Genomic DNA, 23,750 nt, shown 5'->3' on the forward strand with positions numbered 1-23,750 from the left:
TCATATACTTTGATATTTACATGCATGTCTAAGGCAACTTAGCCAAGCCCATACAGGTATGTAAAAGAACCATGATGATTATATCCTGAAGTGGGGCATTACCAGCATTTTTAACACATAAACCCTGTGCCTTGCTACATTTCTTTTTCCAGGACAACTGGCCCCTTCATTACAAAGGAAAATGCAGACACAGGTTTAAAAAATGTATGTTGCGGGGACAGGTGACAGATTACCGTTCGCGGAACTCAATTTTAAAACCCCAGGTATCACTGGCTCCAAGACTGAGCTGATCAACCTTTTTTTGTCCTTGTACCTCCACAGCCAGGTGACCACGTTCAAGCAAGCAGAAAAGTTGATTTAAACCTCATAATGGCATCAGTTTTAAGCCATCATCTCTCTGGTAAAAAAAAAACCTGTGTTGTAGCCCAACATGACTGAATTCTCCAGCCACTTTGGGCGAGGGGGTAGGGGAGACAAAACCAACCTCCTGATTCCAAGAGAGATGGCAATGACGCTGGTGGTTCACTTCACTGGGAGAAATATCTATATTTGCATTTATGCATCCTGGGCACACACAAAGGCACCACCTTAGACTGTAAATATGCGTCGTCTTAATGTCACGGGGGCTAAGAGTTAGAGCAGACTGCTAAGCATATCAATCAATGCCACGACTAGTAAATTACCAACCAGTGTCTCTGATATGTTACTGCAGAGATTACACTTCATGCATCACCACATTCATTTCTTTCACATTACACATGAGCTTGTCTTGTCACTGCCCAATTGCCCTCTTTTGGACAGCTTAACTGATGTACTATAACAATGAACCTCAGTGCACAAACTTAATAGTATAGGAGCAGTGGGAAAAGATGAGAGAGGTGGAAGCCGAGTCCAGTGGGTGTGTCAGCCCAGCCGCTGATGTTGCCAACAATAAACCCAAAGATGTAATTAATGCACGTTATAACATTTCGCAAGCACAAAAATGCATTAGCCCATGTGTGCTCCCCCACCCCCACCCCACCCGGCACTGCTCAGTTACCAAATCTTCTATTTTGACAGCAACGGAGATGCTGATTATATATTGCGCGGATGAGCAGTAATGGCAGAAGGGGGAGGGGAGGCAAGAGGGAAGTTGAGGGAGGTAAAAGCCTTGGTCTCAACACTAAAAACATAAACAAAACCCAAAGAACCCCAGGAGGGACAGAAGCTGGGTGTGGCTGACTCAGGAGAATCAAGATTCCACGCACACAAGCCTCACCGGCTCCACTTGACGCCAAAAGTTACTGAACACGTGGCCACGCCTTCAGCACCATGAGGGGAGAAAGGCGTTCCGTATTTTGAACCTTTCCATAATGAAACTGAATCCAAGATACCAAAGGCTTTAGCTACCAGCCTTGAAGGCACAGATACACATACATCCGAGTCTACCATGGGCCTTGAGGAGGTAAATGAAATCTACCACACCCCGTACGGGATGGAGGAATTGTATTTCAAAACACGGCATGACTCTTCTTTCCTTCCTGCCTTTCCTTCTTGCTGGTTCTGAATAATCCATTTGTGTGTCACATTACACACATGAAAGTTAGAGTTGCTTGAACCCAGAGGATGCCCTAAAAACAGCTAGAGTACTCATTTGTTTCTGACGTCCAACACCCATTGGAAGAACACGTCAATGGCTCTTCCAAAGAAATTTTTAAATCCATGAAATCTTGTTTCCTTTTCAAAGGGCTCCAGTTTTCGAAAGAGAGCTGGAGATGGACAGGCTGCCTGTTCTGACGGGTACAGAACCAACTGCCTCAAAAACCAAGTCAGGTGAATACAAAAAGAAAGAAAAGGGAGAACCCAACAGCAAACAACCTTGGCTTTTGTAACAGCAAGAGATGAATCATAATCGTTTACAGAAAAAGAAACCTGAGTTTCTCCCTAGATATTAAAAAGTGGCATTTCTAAAGCATTACTACAATTTAACACAGAGCAAGTTACAGGATGTACAACACATCTTAAAATGACTAACAGAAGCCTTCAAGAAAATGCATCTGTGATTCCAAACTGAAAACGCGAGAAGATCTGATTAAAATGCTCCCTCAGTCACAGCAGCACTGCCTTCTCTTACTCTAAGAACGTGCAGCATTCTGATCCTGCTAAGCCTCCAGATCACCCTAGGTCTTCCTTTTGGCACTGACGAGCACTCTGGCTTCTGGAAAGGTCCATCACTGTTACCTGATCCGGCTTTGCCTCTGAGTGTGTATCGGCGTGTTTTAAACGGACAATCTCCTTCACGATGAGCTGGAAGAAGACGACCCCACCCCTTCCTCCGCCCCAGAGTCTCGAGAGAGCAGCGCCTTCGGTAACCATCGACGCTTACCTTGAGCAAGGGGTTGGAGGGGAAGGGCAGGCTGCCCCGGCTGGATTGTTAGAAGGCCTTGGCGCTGCAAAGACAGAAGGTGTTGCTGCTGTAGCTGCTGCATCTGTAAAAGTTGCTGCTGGAAAGCCAACTGCTGGGTAGCCACCTGCTGTTGCTGGAAGCAATCAGGAAGAAAAAAAAAAAAAAAATGAGATGGCCACTGCTGGGGGGAAGGTGAAACGTATGGACATTTCCAAACACACTGTCATCAGCCAGGACTGAGAGCGCTCACTAAAGTTTCGCGGAGGGCTCGGGGTCAAGGCTGCTTTCAAAGGGACAGAACACATCACCTCCGAAGAGAAGCCAGGGGCTGGGTGTGGGCCCTTTCTTCTGCCGGCTCCCATAGGAAAATAATTTGACAAGCAAGGCAGCTTTTCCTATGGTTTGAAAGGCCTGAGTTCTTCTAGCCAAGATGTAGACTTCTAGACTCTGAAATTTCGATGTAGACTTCTAGACTCTGAAATTTCTAAGTAGACACAGGAGCAGCAGGCAGGCTATATACCACTCCAGGTCTGGAGGGATTTGAACCCTGAACCTCCGAGGTGTGAAGGGACAAGTTGCCTCCATCCCGCCTGCACGGGGAGAAGCTTTTAACTACTCTGTTTATCACCTCTGACATAAATAAATGAGAAAAAATCAGACCTTTGAAGAAGAAAAACTTCATCTAATATTGTTAATTAGCCATGACAAACGATGAAATAACATTGTAAATCTTTCATAGAAACAGCCACTAGATTTTAATTACACACATTCATAATTTAGCAAACAACATCGTACTCGGCTGTGAGTGTTTAATATGAAGGACACTTTAAGCTTCAGATGCCTTTGCTTGGCTTGAGTTTCAGAAACCCCGAGGTCTGCTTCCCCGCCCGCTTTGTTCTTGCAAAGAAGGGGCTTTGCGAAATGATAAATATCTTTCTGCTGATCGGACAATGACAGGAGGAAAACTTTTGTTGTGTAAAACATCAATACATCATTCCTGTGTTTAGCAGGTCTCGCTCCAGCCAAAAAAATTAATGTAGATTTCCTCAGTAATTATCTGAGTGATAGAAAGATAATACAGTGCAGTATTACAATAAATAGAAGGAAATTATCTAATATCCTTAATCTGCTAGGAATCAAATCAAGGTGGAGGTCTTAGCCACATTATGGCTAACAGTTATGAAAGGAAAATTAACCCTTCTTTGGGAAGGGAGTTCTGGAGCCAGGAAAAAAAAAAAAAAAAAAGAAAAGAAAGAAAAAGGTTCTTTAAGAAAAGAACAAGATTACGTTCTCCTAATTCTGAGTATTATTCAAAACATCAGACACGTTCACAAGCAAGAGGACAATACAACTCTTTCACAGAGCTTCTCATAACTACACTTTACAAACAACCGCATTCACTTAACCTAACATGTGACCTTGATCTGATACATCCATAAAACGGTATATGTATCAAGACCTTCTGATGTAAAGTTCAGAGGAGAAAAATGGTGGTTTCCTTCTGGGCTCCATGCAGTTCATTTTACAGTAAAAACCATCATTCTCATATTAGCAAGCAATTTCAGACTTACTACCATGCCACTGAGAAAGTTAATTGCGTTTCACTCCAGAAAACAAATTCTATACCACTAACAACAAAAATTTAAGTAAATTTAAATGAAAAGCCAGTGTTTTCATTTGAAGAACAGCATGCATAAAATGACCCAATTGTTTTCACCCCTTCCCAAGTTCTCACATTACTGTGAGAGCCAATGACAGTTATATTCATGTCAAAATGATTTTTTTCATTTCTTCAACAGATATTAATTCACGACGTTTAAAAAAATGGGTGAGGGAAGGAGCAGAAGAAAAATACCATTGATACAACAAAACATCAGGGAGTTAGCTCTTGTTGAAGCAGAAAATCATGGGTCAGGGAGGGTGCTGGAGTTTGGGGAGAGTGTTTCCCATCTTACTGTAAATGAAATGTTTAGAAAGTGTGTATTTATATAAAATGACTGATGGCTGTTCTGTTGTCTCTGTGGCCATCCCTAGGAAAAGCTCATGAGAGCTGTCCGCGTTTGAAAAGTCAGGATATAAAAGTATACAAGGCCCATTGTCCAAAGAAAGAATTTAAAAGCAACACTGGTTGCCAAACTGTGCTCCCCACCCAGTTACCAAACACAGGATACGAGCCCGTTTGTTTACTTCTCACAATTGAATGCATACAAAAAAGGTCTCCGTGCAGTCCCCTGGACAGGTCAGTAGTCGGTGTTAAAATGCTAAAATGCCCTGATAAACCTTGCATTTCGAATCCCCTCCCTGGCGCTGCAGTCAAAGGTCTGTTTTCCTTTCTTCGCTCCTGCCTACTGCCTAACATAAACTGTCATAACTGCCCAGGACAAACGGCCCTTTTAAAACAATCAACTTAGCCTACCTCACCCACACAGGATGGGATCTTTTTTTGGGGCTCGACTTAAAATCAATTCTGCCTTCTCTTTTCCACACCCGTCCCGTCAAAGAGTTGTGAGCCGACACCTAAATCCTAGCTGTACTGGGGCTACAGAGCACCCATCTCCCAAGGAAGGTCTTAGGTCTAAACTCAACGTGGGGCCTGACTTTCTCAGGGAAACATCTCAAGGCAACTTTAGGGAAAAAAAGAAAGGAGACTAAAGTACGTTGTTCTGGCCCAGGATCAAGTGTCTTACTGCACAGGCGATCAAAAGAGGGGAAAGGGCGGGGGAGGGGGAGGGCTGCCGATTCAAAAATTATGAGCCACTAACGACTGGGGATTCAGTAAATTAATATACTTGTTCCATCTGTCAACATCCGAGCTCAAACCCTGTTAAAATCCTAACCACCAGTCCACATCATGAAATTGCTACCATGTGACTCTACTGCATGGTAGCACACAAGGCCCACCACCTGCGTGGTAATTTCAGGAGGCTCCCCCCTTACCTTCGGGAAACAGGGCTCTCCTCATCATTGCTACAACAGGTCTCGGCCACATCCAGTGGCACTGTGAACACACCGCCAGAATCCAAGGAGACATGCCCGCGGGTCTGGGTCTACCCACCCTTCAGGATGTGAAGGCAATGTCATCTCTGCCTTTCGAAACGGATGGCAAAGGGTGACCACAACAAACGCAGTGTCCTGGGGATGCCAAATGCTACTACAGTGTAACCACCTTCCCCTGGTTCAGATACAAAGTATTCCCCTTTCTCCCGGAAACTCCCTTCCCAAATTCTGACACCACCATCGTCTCTGAGCGCCCGAGATGCCCCCTTTCTGACAGCAGCAATTTGGGAGAGTCAACTTTTATCCTTCCTTCTGCTGTGTAACTTTCGGCTTCATATTTCTTTATGTGCCCTCTGAGCTCATCTGAACTTTCATGTTCTCCCAGCATGCAGACGTGCATTCCAAACTATGTCTAACAGACCAAATAAGAGGTTAATAAGAAGTGGCAACAGAAAGGAAAGACACAATCCCTGGTAACTGATAAGAATGACAGTGCGGCCCTTTTTTGCTTGTCTTCAAATATAGAGTTAAAGATCTTTAAAAAACTAAATTTTGATGCCTTTGAAAAGAAAGAAGCACAAAATAACAACAGGGGGTTATTGCCTGTGAGCCACAGGGGAGAAACTCCATAATTCTTATTCTCCCTTTTGAAGGCTGTTAGAAATCTGATTCAAAAAAGCAACAGCAGAAGGGGAAACCTCTTGAGGCTGTAACCATTTCCTGTGATCATGCATAATGTGCTTCAAAAGTGGGTTTTTACCAATTCTGTTGATCAATTGCACCTCCTTCATATCCCTTCTTTTTTCTGCTGTGTTTACATCTGATGTGACTCAGTGACGAGCACTGTCTGAGACTGTGAAACAGGCCTGTCATGTTGATTTATGGGCGCATCAAACCACAACTTGTCCAAACTGAAGCTCGCAGTTCATTAATTAGAGAGTTGTGACTTTGAAGTCAGCTTTCAGACTGTGGTTTTTAACATTTGGCTTAATTTATATGCTCTTGAATGTGGATCTCTAAGGAAAAAACTGAAATTCCCTTCTTGTCTTTGAACTTCTTTTGACCGCACAATAATCATTTCTTTGTCCAGAGTGATGCCTGCAATCCCAGAGTCATTAACGCGCATTGAACTGCCACTGATGAGTAAGCCCTACTGAATTAGAAAAACAGCCAGCAAAACAAAGCTGAGAGCCTTCTGCACAGTGATATCTCACAATTACATGCCTTCCCTCCCTGTGCCATTTCCATTTTAATTACTGTTAGTCCTTTAGATTTACATTTTAGACACTTTTTAATCTGTTCCCTTTTTTATTATAGCAGCACCCGGTAGCGCGCCACCGTACTTAAGGTTGTGTCAGCAGTTTCATTAAAACGCCTCCTCCCCTTCACCCCCAAACTGCCCCTACTCTGCAGGGGTTTCCACCCAGGCTGCTAAACAGGACTCCAGGATGAAAACTTGGCAGGGCACGGAAAATGTACCCAATTTGTGCAGAGGGAGGAGACGGCAAAGTGAGAACGGCTGGCTCGTTCCCAGGATGTAAAACGAGCGCTTCCCGGCACCTGAGCTCAGCATCCGGGCTCCCGCGAGGGATGGTGGCGGGGGGGGGGGGGGGGCCCCCCCCCCCCCTGCCGATGCAGGGGACACGGGTTCGTGGGGTGTCACCTGGTGGGACTCCCTGTAAACTAAAGCAAGTGGCTGCCTCCTCTGGGTCAGCACAGAAGCTGTTCAGCGGGATTCGGACCTGTTTATCAAACCCTGAATTGTCATTCCAAGGAGAACACTCAAATGGAAAGAATTTCAGTCCACTGTGAAAACACGAGGAGATAAGTTACATCGGATAACTTTGGAATGGGCAGAAAGATGTCACGATAATGCATACATGCCCAGAGATACTCCCACATCTGATTGAGCCTCAGCCACATGGAACTGCGTAGAAGGTGGGACAGAAACCCTCCCTGGGAAGGCCTTCCCTTTTATGGAGTGAATACTGTCACCTAACTGGGTGGTGGGCACATGTGACCACTACGGGAACTTACAAAGTACCGTGTACGTAGAAGCTATCGCGATACACGAGTTCTTCTCGGGAAAACACAAGCAACCCAAGCCTGCCTTTAGCAGTTACGATCCGTGCAGCTTGCAGGAAGACGTTCAACAGAGATCGGGGTGTTCTGAATCTTTGCTCTAACTTTTGGGCTAAGAGATTCTTCTTCCAAAGGCAAAGGCCATCACCCACATACTCAAGCTCTCTGAGCTGGGAGCGGGGGCGGGGGGAAACCAAGTGTGCGACCAAGTATAATTTTACTGAGTGCACCTCACCTCTCCCAGGTAGATCCTGGACCTCAGTGGTACCAGTTTGCAAAAGCAGCCCTAAAGTTTCTGCCACGATCCCTCTTCCCAGTGCCCACATGAGGTACACCTGGGGTGGTGTTATAAAATATGTGGCAGCCGGCAAATGGAACCCAGAAAAATCTGAAAGAAAACGGGACAATAACTCTCGGTCTGAAGGCTGAGAACCGATATAGTCAGCTCAGTTGTGCAATCATTTAAAAGATGAATGACAGTTTAATAGCCACGAGATAGTCCTCTGGGATCTGCGGTTTGAAAGTAAAATATGTATTGTCGGTACCTCTTTAGGCTGTTTTCCAGCATGTTGTTGTAAAAGTTGAAGCTGCAACTGTTCCTGTTGTTTTTTATAAAACTCTTGAAGCTGCTGCTACAAAGGAAAGAGAGGACGGTAAGTAACAGAGAGTAGCGCCAAGCCACTGTCCCTTTCGGTGCCATATACAAGCTGCGATTTGAAAAATAGCACCCTTTTATCTGTAATGGCCTGACCTTTAGTTTGAAACCCGACAATAAATTTCAGCGCACGCTGACTCTTCTTGGCATTATTGTTTGAAAAGTAATCTCCAAAATGAACTGATGAAAAACATACCATTTTCTACACAAACTAATTAAAAGAAGGCAAGGGATGACCTTTGATTGTACAACAAAGCCAGAGCGCCCTTACAGAGGGAGTCTGGTGCATCTCTATTGCAAATCGCGTACGTGCTTGCTTGCTAAGTGATAGGCTTGGGCGGTGTTGGGGACCTGTGTTCAGTGTCTACGTCAACTGCGTGGGTAGCATCCTCTGCGTCCTGTCCCCACGGCCTCACCCCAGCAGCTCCCATTCCTATGGTCCCGAGTCTCCTCTATTTGGTTCAGGTGTCCATCAAGTCCGATGATGAGGCCCCCATGGCACAATGGCAGCCGGAAGTTCACTTCAGCATCGGCAAACACGAAAGAGGTAAAATCAACTCTACACCTGACAATTAACCAACTCCGAGACGTTTCTTGATGTTTAAAAGAAAAACTCTGTAAGCTCCTGAGTTGAGATGGGGACTTCAAGAGCTGTCACATTTAAACCTGCTCCTGACGTGCTCCCTACATTGCTTTGATTCACACCATTTAGAAGCCCTCTGGCTTTCCAAATAAAAGAGCGCAAAGCCCCCTAAGCCTAAAAGATCTTATTTCTACCAAGTCCAATTACAGCCTTAATCTCAGTCCGTTGGGTACTCTCCAGGCCCAAACCCTCGTGGCTTTGGCAGGGTCCCTTCTCTTTCAGGGATGCTAATGCAACTGATCACCCAGGGACCGATGTTGCATCCTGCCCCACCCTCCCTGCTCTGCTTACGCTTTTTCAATGCGCGAAGGAGCTGCTCAGGTGAGGGGAATCCTGAGTGGAGGGACGGGCCCCAGGGGCCACGGGATGCTGGGGGAGGAGGAAGGACCATTACCTGCTGAAGCATGAGGGCCTGCTGCTGCTGGAGTAGAACCTGGAGCTGCTGAGGGCTCAGCACTTGTTGCTGGAGGATCTGCTGCATTTGCTGGGGAGTGATAACTTGAGGTGTCATCATAGCCACTGACACGGGAACCTAGAACGTTAACGAAGGATAAATAGGAAGCCAGGAAATTGCACGCCCGCAGCACTCAGCCTTCCGGGTCCAGGGACTGACGGGCATCAGCCTGCTTCCAGGACTGGCCAATTTCCCAAGTGCGGGGCATCTATCCAGAGGGGATGCAGCCACAAACCCTATTTAATCTATCAGGCACACTGATTTTAAATAAACAAAAATAAAAGAAAACCCTGTAGCCGCTGACAAGTGTTCCCGATGGTCTGGTAAACGAACAAGGAGTGAAGGCTCAATAAATGCTACCTGGAGTTAGGTTAGTATGATCTCAGTTTCTTAGTAAGAATGAGTCTTTGGTCACAGTGAGATGTAGCACGTTAACGCCAACGTGAATTTTGTTTTAGGGAAGAAGGCAGACAGGAACCAGTTTTTTCCCAGCTGAAGCTAATATGATCCCCTTCCTCTGTGGACAGTGGTTTTAAGGACAACCAATGAACGCTGAGTCTTGTGGACAGCTGAACCTTGAATGCACCTTCCGAACTTCAGCACAGACCCTTCCTCTGATGCCTTTTAGCCTTCCTTATTCACCCAGCACACAGATGTCTCAATTCTTTCACATTATGTGCGATACCATTAAAAGCCGCTTTCCATGACATTTCAGTGACAAACAGCTACAGTGATGAACCTGATAGCATTTCATATTTGCAACTGTTAACACGTTTCTGCACGGGCATCTCTGCAAGGAACCTGCACGCTGTATCTGAAAGGATGATGTCTTGTTCAGATAAAACACTGACATTAAAATGACAGGCTGTCTTGGCCAAGGTTACACAAATTGTATTCAAGCGGATACCTAATGACAATGCTATGAATTCTGCAAGCTTTCTAGAATGTAATTTAGCTATTCAAAATAATCACTGCACTTGTGTTTAATTTGCAGACTACACGAGAACCATTTTGTCAGGCCCCGTAATACAAGAAGACTATTTCATGAAAAATTAACCCCCCCACACACACCCAATAAAAAGATAAGGAAAGGGGAAAAAAAAAAAAAACAATGAAAGAAAAGACAAAACCTGTATGTCTTCTAACAGTAATATTTAACCACCTTACTTTTCTTTGGTTTCTAATCAAACATGTGACAGCAAGAAGCGAGAAGCAGTAAAGGATATACTTTGTTAAAAAGGATCTGCTGTCATCTCAGGTATTACAATAAAAGGTAATAACATGTTTTGCACTTTGCCTGTGTGCCACTTAAAAAAAAAAAATCCAGCAGACAATAGCTGATTAGAAGATAAAAGAATTTAAAAATCTTTCAGGGGAGCAGTAAGCAAAAGGGAGAAATGCAGTATTAATTTTATGTAACATAATGTCTTAATATGCAGTTTATCTTGACTTTTTCACATGATTTGTCCTGTCATTTGCATAGCGAGCTCTCATTCCTAATTTCACAGTCATTATGCACTGATGTCCCGATTTCTCAGCATCACTAATTTTGATGAACTAAAAAAGGTTCCTGAAGGTCAGATTCACGTACAGTGAACAGCCTCCACCGTTGTTGCGGGCATGTTTTGTGTGGGGGGATGTTTATGCACAAGTTTCACATTGTTTGGAAAACACTAGCTGGAACATGTGAAAATTTTCATTAACCCTAGTCTGGAAGGTCATCAATGAATTCTTCCTATTGCAGTGGCCTTTTAAGCATAGATGTAGACACGCTGTAATTTTAAACAGATGGGCATGTCTGAATATTTTTATATGCAAACAGGGACAGATGTATGAGAGTGGATAAATTATCCTTTTAAAAAGATACTTCGCAGCACGAAATATCACCAATGATTAGAACAGTGAACTTGCATTTAATCTAGGACAAACACCAAGAAGACATTATCAAAACATCTAACCACCTAGAAATTCATTCCAATTAGTCGACTCTGTCTTCATACAGCAGAAACTTTTTGAATTTTTCAATCTGTATTGGGTGCCAATCTCTATCTGTGGAGCTGCGAAAGCCAGCGTATCACAATAGAAGTTTACGTTTCCTTGAGAGTTGCATCATCATACAGGGAGGTTTGATTAAGCAAACAAAAGAACCATGTTTAAGGTTTCTTTTTTCCCCTGCGTTTCTTGGATGATGTACAATATAAATATTCTTGAGCCAAATTTCTGAAGGTGATGAACAGGAAAACAGACAGGAACAGGGTGGTGTTAAGATCTAAGCTGGTGATGAACGTGAAATTAACAGTGTTACAACAGAAACCATCATAGAAACAATCTCTTGCTCATAATGTTTAAGAGGACTATGGAGAGCCTATGCAAGAGAAGGGCACCAGAGAACTTCTGGGGGTGATGGAAATGCCATCTATCTTGGTTGGGGTGGTGGTCACAGAGGGTGGATACAATTGCCAAAATTCTTCCGACTGTATACTTAAAACAAATGCATTTTATATAGGTAAATTATGCTTCAATAAAACAGATCTAAAAAGTTTAAAAAAAGGACTTACATACACAGATAATTTTTAAACCCTCAAATACAGTCAACAGTTTAAATCTCCTTTTCCCAGAGTTATTTATTCAATTTTTGTCGTCATGTTACAGAACAGTAAAACGAACTTGAGTCTCCTCTCCTTTTTCCCTTTGGACATCTCGACGGAGGTGGTGACAAGTAATCAAATGCTTAAGGCAGCAGCAGGCACAGCCAAAGGAGGGAAAGGGGCGAGAAGCCTGAGTAATCCTCCAGCCTGGTGACCGGGCTCTGAATAATCAGAAGTGGGCTATTAGATCCTGATGGCCTTAACTTTGCTTTTACTATCTGAAACCACATTTTCACACAAGTTAGCTCTGAACTTCCAAAGTGGGCTCGAGCTTCATTTATAAACATAATAAAACTAAGATTTTCCCAAAGTTTCTCCTCCAACGTGTCATGAAAATCAGTTAAGGAAAGCTTTCACAAACATAGCCAAATGAACCAGAAACCATTGTGGGGTGGAAAAAGGAAAAGGAAAAAAAAAAAAAAAAAAAAATCTGAGCACAGTGTGAGGCTTTAAATAGTTAAGAATTATAGCCTACATATCCACTGCCTTAGCTCTCGACGTCTAACTTTTTCATGTAGCTAGTCCCTACCAATACTGGGAATCAAAGGGCATGCGGTACCAGCGAGAGGCTATTATAGCCCACACTTTATTGCCCATTACTACTGAGGTCATTAGCGGCAAGAGTGATTGTACTGGTCTTAACCTATTGATCACTGTAACTACTATCATTTAATCCTGTGTTGAATGTCTGGAAAGCAGCTAAAGGCACACAAGAGAGAGCACTTCAGCATTGAGAAATGTGGCCAAGGCTTCGAAATTAGACTTTGATTCATAAAATCTAGCCAGTGGTTTAAATCAATAGTATTTAAAACAGTCATGTGAGTTTTTAACTACAGCGCCCTAATATTTATAAGCCCCTCTTTCAGAGTATTCAGTCGAAACTAAACTGCCCCCCCAAATTCCATGCACCTACTTTACTCTCCTTTAGATAAAAACATTAATTTCTGAGGTTTTGTGTGGTACGGGGCTCATGCCTTAACTAGGAGTTCAAGCTAATGCTCGATTTCTTCCTCAGATGACAATATAAATATAATGCAAAAAAAAAAAAAAGACCTGTATCCCCGATACTGTAACTACCTTAACTGTTTGAGTATATAGAAATGAGTATGTTTTATGAGTTAACAATGAATCATAGAAGGCAATTTATGAAGAACGGGAATGATTCTGTCTAGCTGCCTTCAGGGATCAGAAATTCAAATTAAACTTCTGGCAGACATTTAAAGAATGCTAGCATACAAAACTGAATTTAAACACACACACACACACACACAGACACACACACACACACACACACACACACAGTTAACACTCTTTAGTTGAGTTTCAAAGGGAAGTCATGAATTAAAAAAATAAATTGGTTGACACACTGCTGACTGATACCAATTGGGTGTGGCCCACCCCAGGTGCACACAAACCTGAGAACATGGCAGCCGGACAGCTGTGCTGGGGCCATCGGGACACGGCTGCTGGTGTGGGCCTGCTGCTACCTTCCTACCAGCCGCTGGGGAGACGTCCTCTGCACCAATAAGTGCTGTTAAAAGCCCGTCCAGTGCTGTGTAAATTCTGCCTGATACAGTTCTCTTTTACTTCCAAAGGGCTTTATATCATCTGAACGCTAGAAGAGTATTAAAATAATATGGCTTATTTTTCTCCTCCATCCTCAACAGGGAGAGGTAGGTAAGGGGAAGGGGAAGAAAAAAAATCTAAAAAGCAAACAAACAAATAAAAACACCCATAGAAACAATACTTATTTCTAAACTAGGACACAATTGGAGGAATTGGGCGGGAGGGGAGATGACACAATATAAATACTGAAAATAACATGCTATCCTTTCTTTTTCTTTCTCTTTAGTTTACACTCACGTTAACTCCAAGGAAATGCTGCCAGGTATAAATACACATAGATTTTTGGACCTCAGCATTTCTCATAATTGCCATGTGTACAAATAATGCAAATGAGAAGATAAAAACATTTTAAATACTGCTGTATTTCCATTTCTCCGGATTAAGAATTTAGAAACTAGTTTTCATCTCTGGTTATTCACCTCGTGGATGTCCCAAGAAACTTAAGCCCCTTCTAGACCTCGGGCTGTGTTTGAATGATAACTGACCAGTTATCAAGTGTCACTTGGTTATCAAGTTATCAAGTGTCACTTGGTTCATCAAATAAGAGCAAAATGAATTCAATTAGAATGCTCCAGAACATCAAAACAAAACCAAAGAAAATGGCTACACACACACACACACACACCTATGTCAAATGTGATATGATCATATAGAAGCAAGCCTGTCTAAAAGAAAATAAACAGCAAGGCCCCCCCCCCCATGAAAGACAACAGTTTTCATAATTAATAACCCAATGGATACAACCGATATAAAGGCAAACAAAAAAAGTTAGGAAGCTTCTATCTGTTCCCCATGGTGTTTAGAAAGAAGAAGAAACACACACACAGACACACAAAAACCCAAAAAGCCACAGATACCATGTAAAGTAGCTGTATCACACAGGAAAGAAAATACATTTCTGACATAATATTTCAGTCTTCAAAAAATTTAAAAAAAAAGCACGCTATTCATGTGGAAAGTATAATTCTGTTTCATTATAGAATTCTGTTTTTTGTATAACTCTTTTAGGCTTCGCTATTTTGCCACAATACTGTACAAAGCATTAAGGCAGGTAATGGTTATCATATTAATGCAAAATCATCTAAGTAGTCAGTCATTAGCATAACTGTTCTCTCAGTAACAATACAACCACCTATTAAAATTTTAGGGAAAAAAAAAGACCTCTTTAAAATGCAATTAGCATTTCATTTTTTATCATTTTGTTTATTACATTCTATCAAGAAAGGCTATCCTTCCTTCAGGAAGAATTGTACGGCCAAGACTTGCCTGCCAATCAGGAGTTATTTCAGGTTATCAAGCCTAATAAGCAATCCTGGCAACGCTCTCTGAGCTCTTCTTTTGTCTCTAAATTGTAAAAAGTGGCAGAAATTCATATTTGTTTACAGCACAGGCATCTGTGGGACCTCCACTGCTTTCCTCTCACATTTCCCCCCCAACACAAGGTTACTCCACTAAGCGCCAGCGTAACTGTTTGAGCTCTAATATCAGCTTCATTTGCATAAAAATGTAAAGTTTACATAAATTAAAACGCTTCTCCCATTAGTGACTGTTAAATACAGGAAACAGTGGAAGCTACACGTGAAAATAATCATCCAATAAGCCCTGATCTTTTCAACCTAGCAACTATTATTATTATTATTATCTAGAAAAATGCCCCTCTCTTCCTTCCTCAGTCTCTTTCTCTTGGAGGAGGGATGGAAAAAACTTAGTGCACGTGGATCGAACCTGCTATGACAGTTTATATGAACGACAACAACAAAAATCGTCTTTTAAGTACTGTAAAGAAGAGGAGGGGAGAATTATTCCAAGAAGGTACCTCAGAATAGACTCTACCCACAGATCTTTAGCTCTTGAAGAGAAAGGGAAGGGGCCTTGGCTACATAAGCTCCCTTACATTGAAGCATTATTCAAAAATAGTGAAACGGAAGGCAATTGTATCCATCCTCTTTGACACACACAGATGATTAGAATAAGGAAAGACAACTTGGAGATACAGCTGGAGATCAACGGATACTGTTAAATGAAGTTAAATGTTGATCTTTTGCCCATCGAACATATTTCCAAGACTAAGAATTAAATGGACAGCTCTTCATGCTTTAACCAGCACAGAAAATATCACAGGGTGCTTAACTACGAAAAAATATACATCATACACATATAATTAATATATATACATATGTATTTTACTATTTACTGAGATACCGTGAGGATTTTAGTTGGATTTAAACACGCAGGTAGGCCAAAATTAGATCATTCCAACATTTTTAAGGCCTGACTGAGGGTGCAATCACCCTTTCTTTCCCCTTCTTTTCAGAATTATAACTTCTGTTTCTCAAATTATGTAGTTTCTCCTGCCTGTTCCCAACACCTTTACCTTATCCATCCCAGTTAAGCTAAGGGGTGCAAATTAGATTCTAATGGGAACGCATCAGTTGCTTCTTTGACAATCTCACCATTCACTGATTTATTTCTAATTGAAGACAAAGCCCAACCCAAAGCTCCCTACGTGATAAAGGCCAAAACATGTTCAAAAATGCCTAGTAAAATCAAGGCAAATGGGAAAGCCATGAAGACCCACACTCATGAAGTGGTGTGACAATTAGAGCAGCTGTACAAAAAGCCATCTGCAGGACAAAGTAAAAGAAATTAAGCTGCCACAACAGTAACAGGTTAGATGAAAAAAATCAAAATTTAATGTATTCTCCCCTGTGTCATCTTGTTTTGTCAAGACATCAAATAGAATTGGGAAGTACAAAATAACAAGCCCTTGAGAAATCACAGAAGCCGACCCTTTTGATGTTGTTGATTTACCTTGTTCTCAGTTATTTGAACAATGATGTTTCAGATTTAAGGGCCTGATAAAGCTTAAAAATTAAAACACGATACCAAGGTATCCCAAAAAAGTGCACCCTCACATTTAGCCAGCAACTTCACTGATTAGTTGCTTTCAACCGGATTTGAAAAGGAGGCACAGTACATGTATTCAATATTTATTTCTCTCGTTCTAAATTAATTTCTCTTCAAACAGCTGTCAGGTAGGAAGAAAGACTCAGAGATTATTCCAACAGTCCTCAAGTAGAGGCCCAGTTCAGGTCTTTCCAGAGAGTTCAAGTTCCCAGCATCTGGAGAAGGCTGTTTAGCTAAGAGGTAGCTGAGTTTTCTCTTTTTAAAAAAGAGTAAATAAAACTGAATTTAGAATGCCATTTTTGAGGAGGGGGGGGGGGAAAGTACTGCACACTTTGAAATGACTGAAACCAATGTCCAGAAATATCATGCTATTGCCAAGAATAGAAATCTTTCATCAAACCAAACCAAATTCATGTCTGTCCCCAAACCCAGCCATGCAGGTATACACGAAGCTACATTCTTTCTCTGCCCCCGGAGAGCTACAGCTTATCAGCAACGTAACTCCTAGTCTTATATGAAATCTCACGTACAAAGATATATAAAATCAATATATCACACGACAGCTTTCTCCAATCTTATGTGTAGATGGCTGCTTCTACTAGAGCATACATACGAACCAAAAAATGCAGCAGTAAAAAAAAAAAACATCTGTTTAAAAGACACGGAAAGTAAAATAACCTAGTATTTACAAGCACTAGTAGAATTTGTAAGATCTGGACTACTTAATAACTATATAAATGACTGTAACTCCTTGTCATCAAATTCATATGCATTTTAACACATCACACACACACCAGACACTATGTATTTATTTACTCCAACCTCCTCTGGTCAACTGTTGCTGCCTTATCCCTCGCTAATAAATCACAAAGAACTACCTGCAGTGGACTCGCATTATTCTATTTGCCAAACTCCTAAGGGGATAGTTTTAAGTTTCCCCTTAGTGGTGTTCATCTACAACTAAGCCACAGAGTAAAATAAATTTCTTCAATCTCCTTTTTTTGGCCAAATTTTAATCACATTTCAGTTCAAGCTAAGACGCTCGTCACACTACCGTCTCCTGACTGTCTCAGTAAAACCCTGTAACACCAGCACACTTCTGCCACCTTACTCAGCTGAGATAAATCTGAAATTTCACTGCTTTTAATTAATCTGGATTTTAATTTGCCTGTGCCTTGCAATCGTGTGGAGGTTGGCTGAAAAGTTTGCAGAACTGGTCAGCGTCATGGAAGAGTTTATCTTTCAAGTGACAGCTCCTGTCAACTTGCAGATACAAGGCAGTGATGGTGAGGGTTTTGTTTTTACAGTACATTTGACTGTAAACAAACAAACAAACAAAATTCAGGCCAACCACTCCTATCATAAGCTTTCCGATGATTTATGGTTTACCAACTGAGCAAGGTTACGCAACACTGCATGCCTTTAGATGCATTACTTCAGCTAGTTGAGATTTAATTAAGATCACAGCCTCTAAAATCCCTGTCAAATGAAAATTCAGAGAAGACAATACACTATATAGCCTCTTGCAGAATGTTTCCATTCCATCCTCTGGAAAAATATGAGTTAATCCGCGTTTCTATGGCTGCAGACAAAAGTTCACTAATTTTGTTTTCTTTTGACACTTAGGTTGTTTTCTATTGTATGTCATGAGATCATTCCCTTCCAGGGAGGGAAGAAAAAAATCGAGAGTGAAACACGTTGCAGAAACTGCCCTTGACATTATTATCCGACATTAGCATAGCTTAGCTATGATGTCATCACATCTTCATATAATCAGCCCATGCTTAGGAGAGTTTCATTCAATGAAATATGTTTATTTAAAAACACAACACAAATGGGAAGCCTACCTTTCTTGAATTACTCAGATTAAAGAATTGACACGTTACACTCCTCATTTCCTTAACTGAGCAACTTGTTATCAAATGAGCTGCACATATGGGTAGAAAAGAAAGTTCTGGGGGCAAATAAGAGAGCATAAAGCCCATTACTTTCATAGTATAAGCAGTCCCTAGGGTAAAAATCATAAACACAGCCTAAAATCCTCATTCTCAAGTGCTTCCTACGTATTAATTTATTTAAATATAAAAGCAAAACTCACGAATTTGACTTGAATTTCTTAAACAAATGTCCTTTCCACAATTTCCCCCCTTAAGTCATAACCCCCAAGGAAAAAAAAAAAAAAAAAAAAAATATATATATATATATATATATATATATATATATATAGTTAATAGATTTCTTCTTACAGATTGGTAGTGACCCATGCTCTTTCTTCTTTTAAAGAAAAAATTTATGATCATGTGGCCCTTTACCTAGTCCAACGTATTTTTATTTGCATCAGCTTAATATCTGGTTGCTTATCTCATGCCTTAGAAATGACAGGTGCTCACAGTCTTACTCTTGACAGGCCACTACACAAATAACTGTCCTGCCTGAAAGGGCTAATGCAGTACTAATGAACAATAAATCAACTTTGATTATCAAGTGTCAGCCCAATCCGTTTTCAGTTCAGCTCTATCACATCCTAGAGTAAGTCAGCCAGTGTCTCTGGGTAGGCAGTCTGTATTTTGGTTTCATTTTTACACACTTTCCACTGAAATGTGTCAGGCAGCTACAAAGAATCACGTAAAATAGAAGTAGACCTTTTTTCAATGTAAGCGAAGGGCATCAGTTAGGAGAATATGCTTTAGTCTTCATTCGGTTTACTTAGTGAGGAGTCTTAATATTCGAGAAAGCTTTGTATTCTTTTCAACAACAATAACAGCAACAGATCCTAAACTAGAATCTTAATGTGATCATGTTTGAGGTTTTTGACAATGACATGCTAGCTTGAACACTTTACCACATAAACCAGCTTTGACTGAGCATTCCTCTTGGAAAATCTATTACAAACAAATGGGAAAAAAAAAAGGCAAAAAAAAGGCCGCCTCTAAAATAAAAACTTCAGTCGATTTGAAGTTAAAAAAAAAAATGGCTTCTTTAACACTGACTTCCTAATAAAATAAATGTAACTTATTTTTTTCTTAAGCAGATTAGTCACTGATAGTATGACTCACATTTCCTGTTATTAGGCTTAATTTTTCCCCCAAACGTGTCACTTTCAGAATGTTGGAATCTATGGAAATTAGGTGATTTGCATTTTTAAACTGGCTTGATTAGAACATTTGGTCTGTGTGGACAAGAGTATAAAATTATTAGATATTTTACTCCGAACCGGCAGGCCCTGAAAGAGTTAATCCCAAAGAGGAAAGGGTCTATACGTACTTTGCTCTAAAACTTTACCACCCACTTCCTAAAGGTCCCCTCCTTCCCATCACGACACACTTGGGCGGGGGGAACCAAGAAAGTCTCGTTTCCACTGACCGTCTTTCAGGCAGTTCTGACAGTTGAGGCAGCTACATTCATAGCCGGTTCGGACGGGAGCACCCCCTGACAATTCCTCCGTCTGCTGCGCGTCCTAACCCAAAGCCCACTCACTACTTAATTAACCAGCAAAGTAATGCAACACAGGCTGAGACGCCCAAACCTGCCTGAGTGTCCCTCCGCCAGCCTGCCCTTTTCTGTGTGCGGCTTTATTCGTCCCCCTCCCCCCCGCGACTGTGTGTGAACTCCTTGAATTTGAACAGCTAAGCTGAAAATAGCCTAGACAGATATAGAAACAAACTATCAGAAGCAAAGAAACATCCACACGGGTTACACTGAGATGGAAGGCTCCTTGTATATGTCACACGCTCTGAAAGTGACATAAATCACGCCCCAGATACGTCCCCCGAATGGAGTGATGGCGAGGGTTTTACCAAACTGGCTGCCTGAAGGCCAGAACGGCAGAAAACCGGTAGCAAACGAAAAAAAAAAAAAAAAATTTCATTCTTCAACTGGCTACTAGGAGTTACTCAGGAGAGAAAGGAGGACGCTTTAGGAATTGCTACAGAAAGAAAACGCGGCGGAGGAAGGGCCCAAGAAGGGGAGGGGGGGGGGGGGGGGAATCTCTCTCTTCCAGGACCCACAGGCCTGGAGCTGCTTCTTCCCACCCCTCCACTCCCTCCCCGCGCCTCCACTTCCAGAGCGCAACTCCCACCCAAGTTGATAAACAGCGATGGTTATTATTATTTTTTTTTTTTCCAAAAGACTCAACTTAGAAACCCTCGGGCGCTCCTGCCTTCCCCAGCGAGGCCCCAGGAAGCTGGCACCGCGGAGCCCGGGGAAGGAGAGCAGAACGGCAAAGATCAATCACAGGGACCAACCTGACACTCTCCATGTAGCCGCCAGGCGCGCGGAGCCGGCTCAGGGCGCCCGCGCGGGCCGGGCGTGGGGTCCGGCGGCCTCGGCGTGCAGGCGGACTGCACGCGCGCAGGGGCGCTCCGGCTCGCGGGCTGACAAGACGCGCCGCGCCGCGCCCACCCGCCCCGCCCTGCTCCACCAATCACAACCCGCCTCTAAACACCCCGCGCCGCGCCGCGCCCCACACAATGGGCTCCGCGGCCCGCGCCCCGCGCCCGCGCCCCCCGGCCCCCCTCCGCGCGGCAGGTGAAATCACGCTCGGCTGAAACCCGGCTTTTGTTTCGGGAGCAACTCCGCTCAATTGCTGTTAACCCTTTGACCCGCCTCCGGCTGACGTCTGGGAAGCCGGGCGCGGCGCGCATCTCTCCCTCCGGCCGGGGCTGCCGGGTCGGGGCTTTTTGGTGGGGTGGCGGTGTTTGTTTCCTCTTGGAAACTGACAAAGAGTTGTCCCGGCCTTTCAGAGCAACCCGAGCGGCAAAGCAGGGGAACCGGCGCGTCCGGCGCACACCCCGACTGCTCGGAGCAACTGTTTAGAATCGGAAGGGGATGCGGGGCTCCGAGGCAGCGCAGGAGAACTTCCTCGAAAACGGCCTTTGCGGGAGAACTTTCGCTTCACGTCCCTGGTTTAACCCAGCCTTGGCCTCTTTTATTTCCCCCCTTTTCTTTCCAAGAGCCGGGTTCGCCAGAGTGTGCTTGTGCGCACAGAGGAAAACGAACCCGACACGGGGGTTGAAATAAATAACAACCAACGTACCTCGTTGCTGAACCAAGCTCCTTGCCCTCTAGAACGACAGCTGCTGAAGCAAGCATCTGCCACTCTTTCGCTAAGAAACAATTCTCTAAATTCCGTTCTTATTTATACAACAACATCAACACAGGCTACTCTCAATGAGCACTTGAAGATGACCTCTATTAGTCACTGCTCTTTAATGCTGTTTAAAGCTGAGAACAGTGTGAGGAAAAAAAAAAAAAAGTCACCAATATTGTAAACTTGGTGGGCTCAACTGGCCCGATTTCGGTGCCAGGTTTAGTCATTTTCGGCAGCTCTAGAATCACCTCTCTAATTTACCCTTGTTCCATTTAGGGAAAAACTTTTTGGCCTATACTGAGAAAACGAACAAACAAAACTCTAACTTTTAAATTATTTTTCTTAAAAATATTCGAGGAAAAGTAGTCGTGACATTAATGATTACGTATTTTCCCTCAATTAAAAAAAAAAAAAGGCCACAAATCCTACTCCACTAATTTCAGTTTTACTTGAAAGTATTTTTCCATTTGAGGTGTTAACGCAGGTTACTACAAACCAGAAAGCATATTGATACTATTTCCGATCAAGCAAATGCCTGAATTTCAATCAGGTCAGCTCGGGAGCAGACAATTCCCCCATTAATCCGCCAGCAAGAGACAAAAGCGCCCGTTGACTGTCAACTTATGATCAGATGTTAAATGGGTGCAGCACTGATCGAGCTCCACCCTAAAGTGTTTTTGTGTCAGAAAACAAATTTATTAATGGAAGTTTTTCAGGTCACAAAAATGTGACCCCACCCTCTCATGAATATTCAACAGAGAACCAAGGGCATTCTTTTTTGGGGAGAGGGGCCTTAAATCTGCCAGTGTACCATGAATCAGTAGAGTTCTGACTCTTAAAGAGACAAGGCCCTCCTTCCGTAGGGGCTGGCAGGGCCCCAAAGACAGGAAATAAAAATATAGGAAGTTCTCTCCAACCAAGGCACAGTGAGAGAGGCGAAATGTTCATTTCAAAATCCACATGCGATTGTTTTCAGAGGTATTAAAATTCATTAGAGATTTAACGTCTGTGAACAACATCAGGGTGCCCTTTAAAGAAGCAATTCTTTTTTTTTTTTTTTTTTTTTTTTAAAGACAATTTCAGAGGCATCCGTAAAACTCAAGCATGCTTTCACAAGTTGGCCTACCTCCTTTGCAGGTCTGCGTTTGTAAGCTAATTGTCTCCGGAAGCATCCAAACAAACAAGCAAACAACAAACATTACAGAAGCTTGTGACCCAGCTGTGGAGTCCAGCCTCACACAAAATAATTAGAGAGTGATGCAATGCAGTGCTTACACAAATACTAAATTGCATGGTGGTGGCATTAAGCACCATGAGACCACAGAGCAGGGGGAGATGAGTAGATCAGGAGAGGTCTGGGAAGGCCCCTTGGGGAGGTGGTGTTTCGAGGACTGATGGTTTGGATAAGGGGGGAGGTGACAAAGTAGCTTAGCAAAAGCAGAGGCCACCTGGAGCCCTTCCCACCCTCTCTCCAAACATGACAATGGTGACTCAGAGGCTACTTCCAGGCAAGGAAATGTACCATCAGAGATAAACCTGGATAAGTTTTATATGCCCAGGCCATTTTGGTTAACGCTCCCAACGCATTTTGGTTATTTGGCCCAGGCTCAATCCCTGGCCAGGGAACTAGTTCCTACACGCCGCAACTAAGAGTTCGCATGCCGCGTCGAAGATCCCGCGTGCCTCGACTAAGACCTGGCGCAGCCAAATAAATATTTTGAAAACAAAAAACTTAAAAAAAAAAAAGATCCCTTTCCATGTGGTCTTGTCTACCTGCCCTGTGCCTGGGATTCAGTGAGAACTGGAACTTTCAATGGCTGGAATACAATATAAATGTTAAAAGGTGCAGTGATTTAGAAGACTTAGTTAATGCCATTTGTTCTATGAGCGCCAGGTCATTTTGGAAAGGCTGGGTCAGAAAGGCCAAAAAAATAAATAAAATAAAAATAAAGGCAGCAGCATTTGGACATTTGGATTGCGGGAGCTTTAGAAAAATCTGGATTGAGGGGCAGGCTTATTTAGAATGGGTTACTCAGCCACAGGGGTTCATTTAGCTGTCACAATGTGAACAGAAATTGCAATCCCCATTTTGCAGAGGAGGGAGCTGAAGTTCAGAAAGGCAAAGTGATTTTTTTTTTCTTTTCCCTGCCTAAGAATCAAACACACCCAGCTCCACGGGCCAGAAGGGGAAGCAAACTGAATAGTTCCAGAAAAAGAGAGGCCATGATAATATAAAATGAATACCTGGCGGGGGGGGGGGGGC

The 23,750-nt window shown here is 42.8% G+C and overlaps 1 protein-coding gene across 4 annotated transcripts in view; it reads right to left on the reverse strand.

The window, feature by feature from the left end:
• Window positions 1-23,750, reverse strand: part of FOXP1 (forkhead box P1) — a 606,527-nt gene that overhangs the window by 84,276 nt on the left and 498,501 nt on the right. For 3 of the 4 annotated variants that reach the window (XM_007447659.1, XM_007447657.1, XM_007447658.1), the window contains 3 exons: window positions 9,158-9,295; window positions 8,011-8,097; window positions 2,366-2,519 (listed from right to left, as the gene is read on the reverse strand). In XM_007447659.1, coding sequence (XP_007447721.1) covers window positions 2,366-2,519; window positions 8,011-8,097; window positions 9,158-9,295 — 379 coding nt within the window. The remainder of the gene's footprint in view (window positions 1-2,365; window positions 2,520-8,010; window positions 8,098-9,157; window positions 9,296-23,750) is intronic. The other variant, XM_007447660.1, reaches the window with a different exon arrangement.

This window comes from Lipotes vexillifer, unplaced genomic scaffold, assembly GCF_000442215.2.
Source record: "Lipotes vexillifer unplaced genomic scaffold, Lipotes_vexillifer_v1.1 scaffold1008, whole genome shotgun sequence".
In the NCBI taxonomy this organism is placed as follows: Eukaryota; Metazoa; Chordata; class Mammalia; order Artiodactyla; family Lipotidae; genus Lipotes; species Lipotes vexillifer.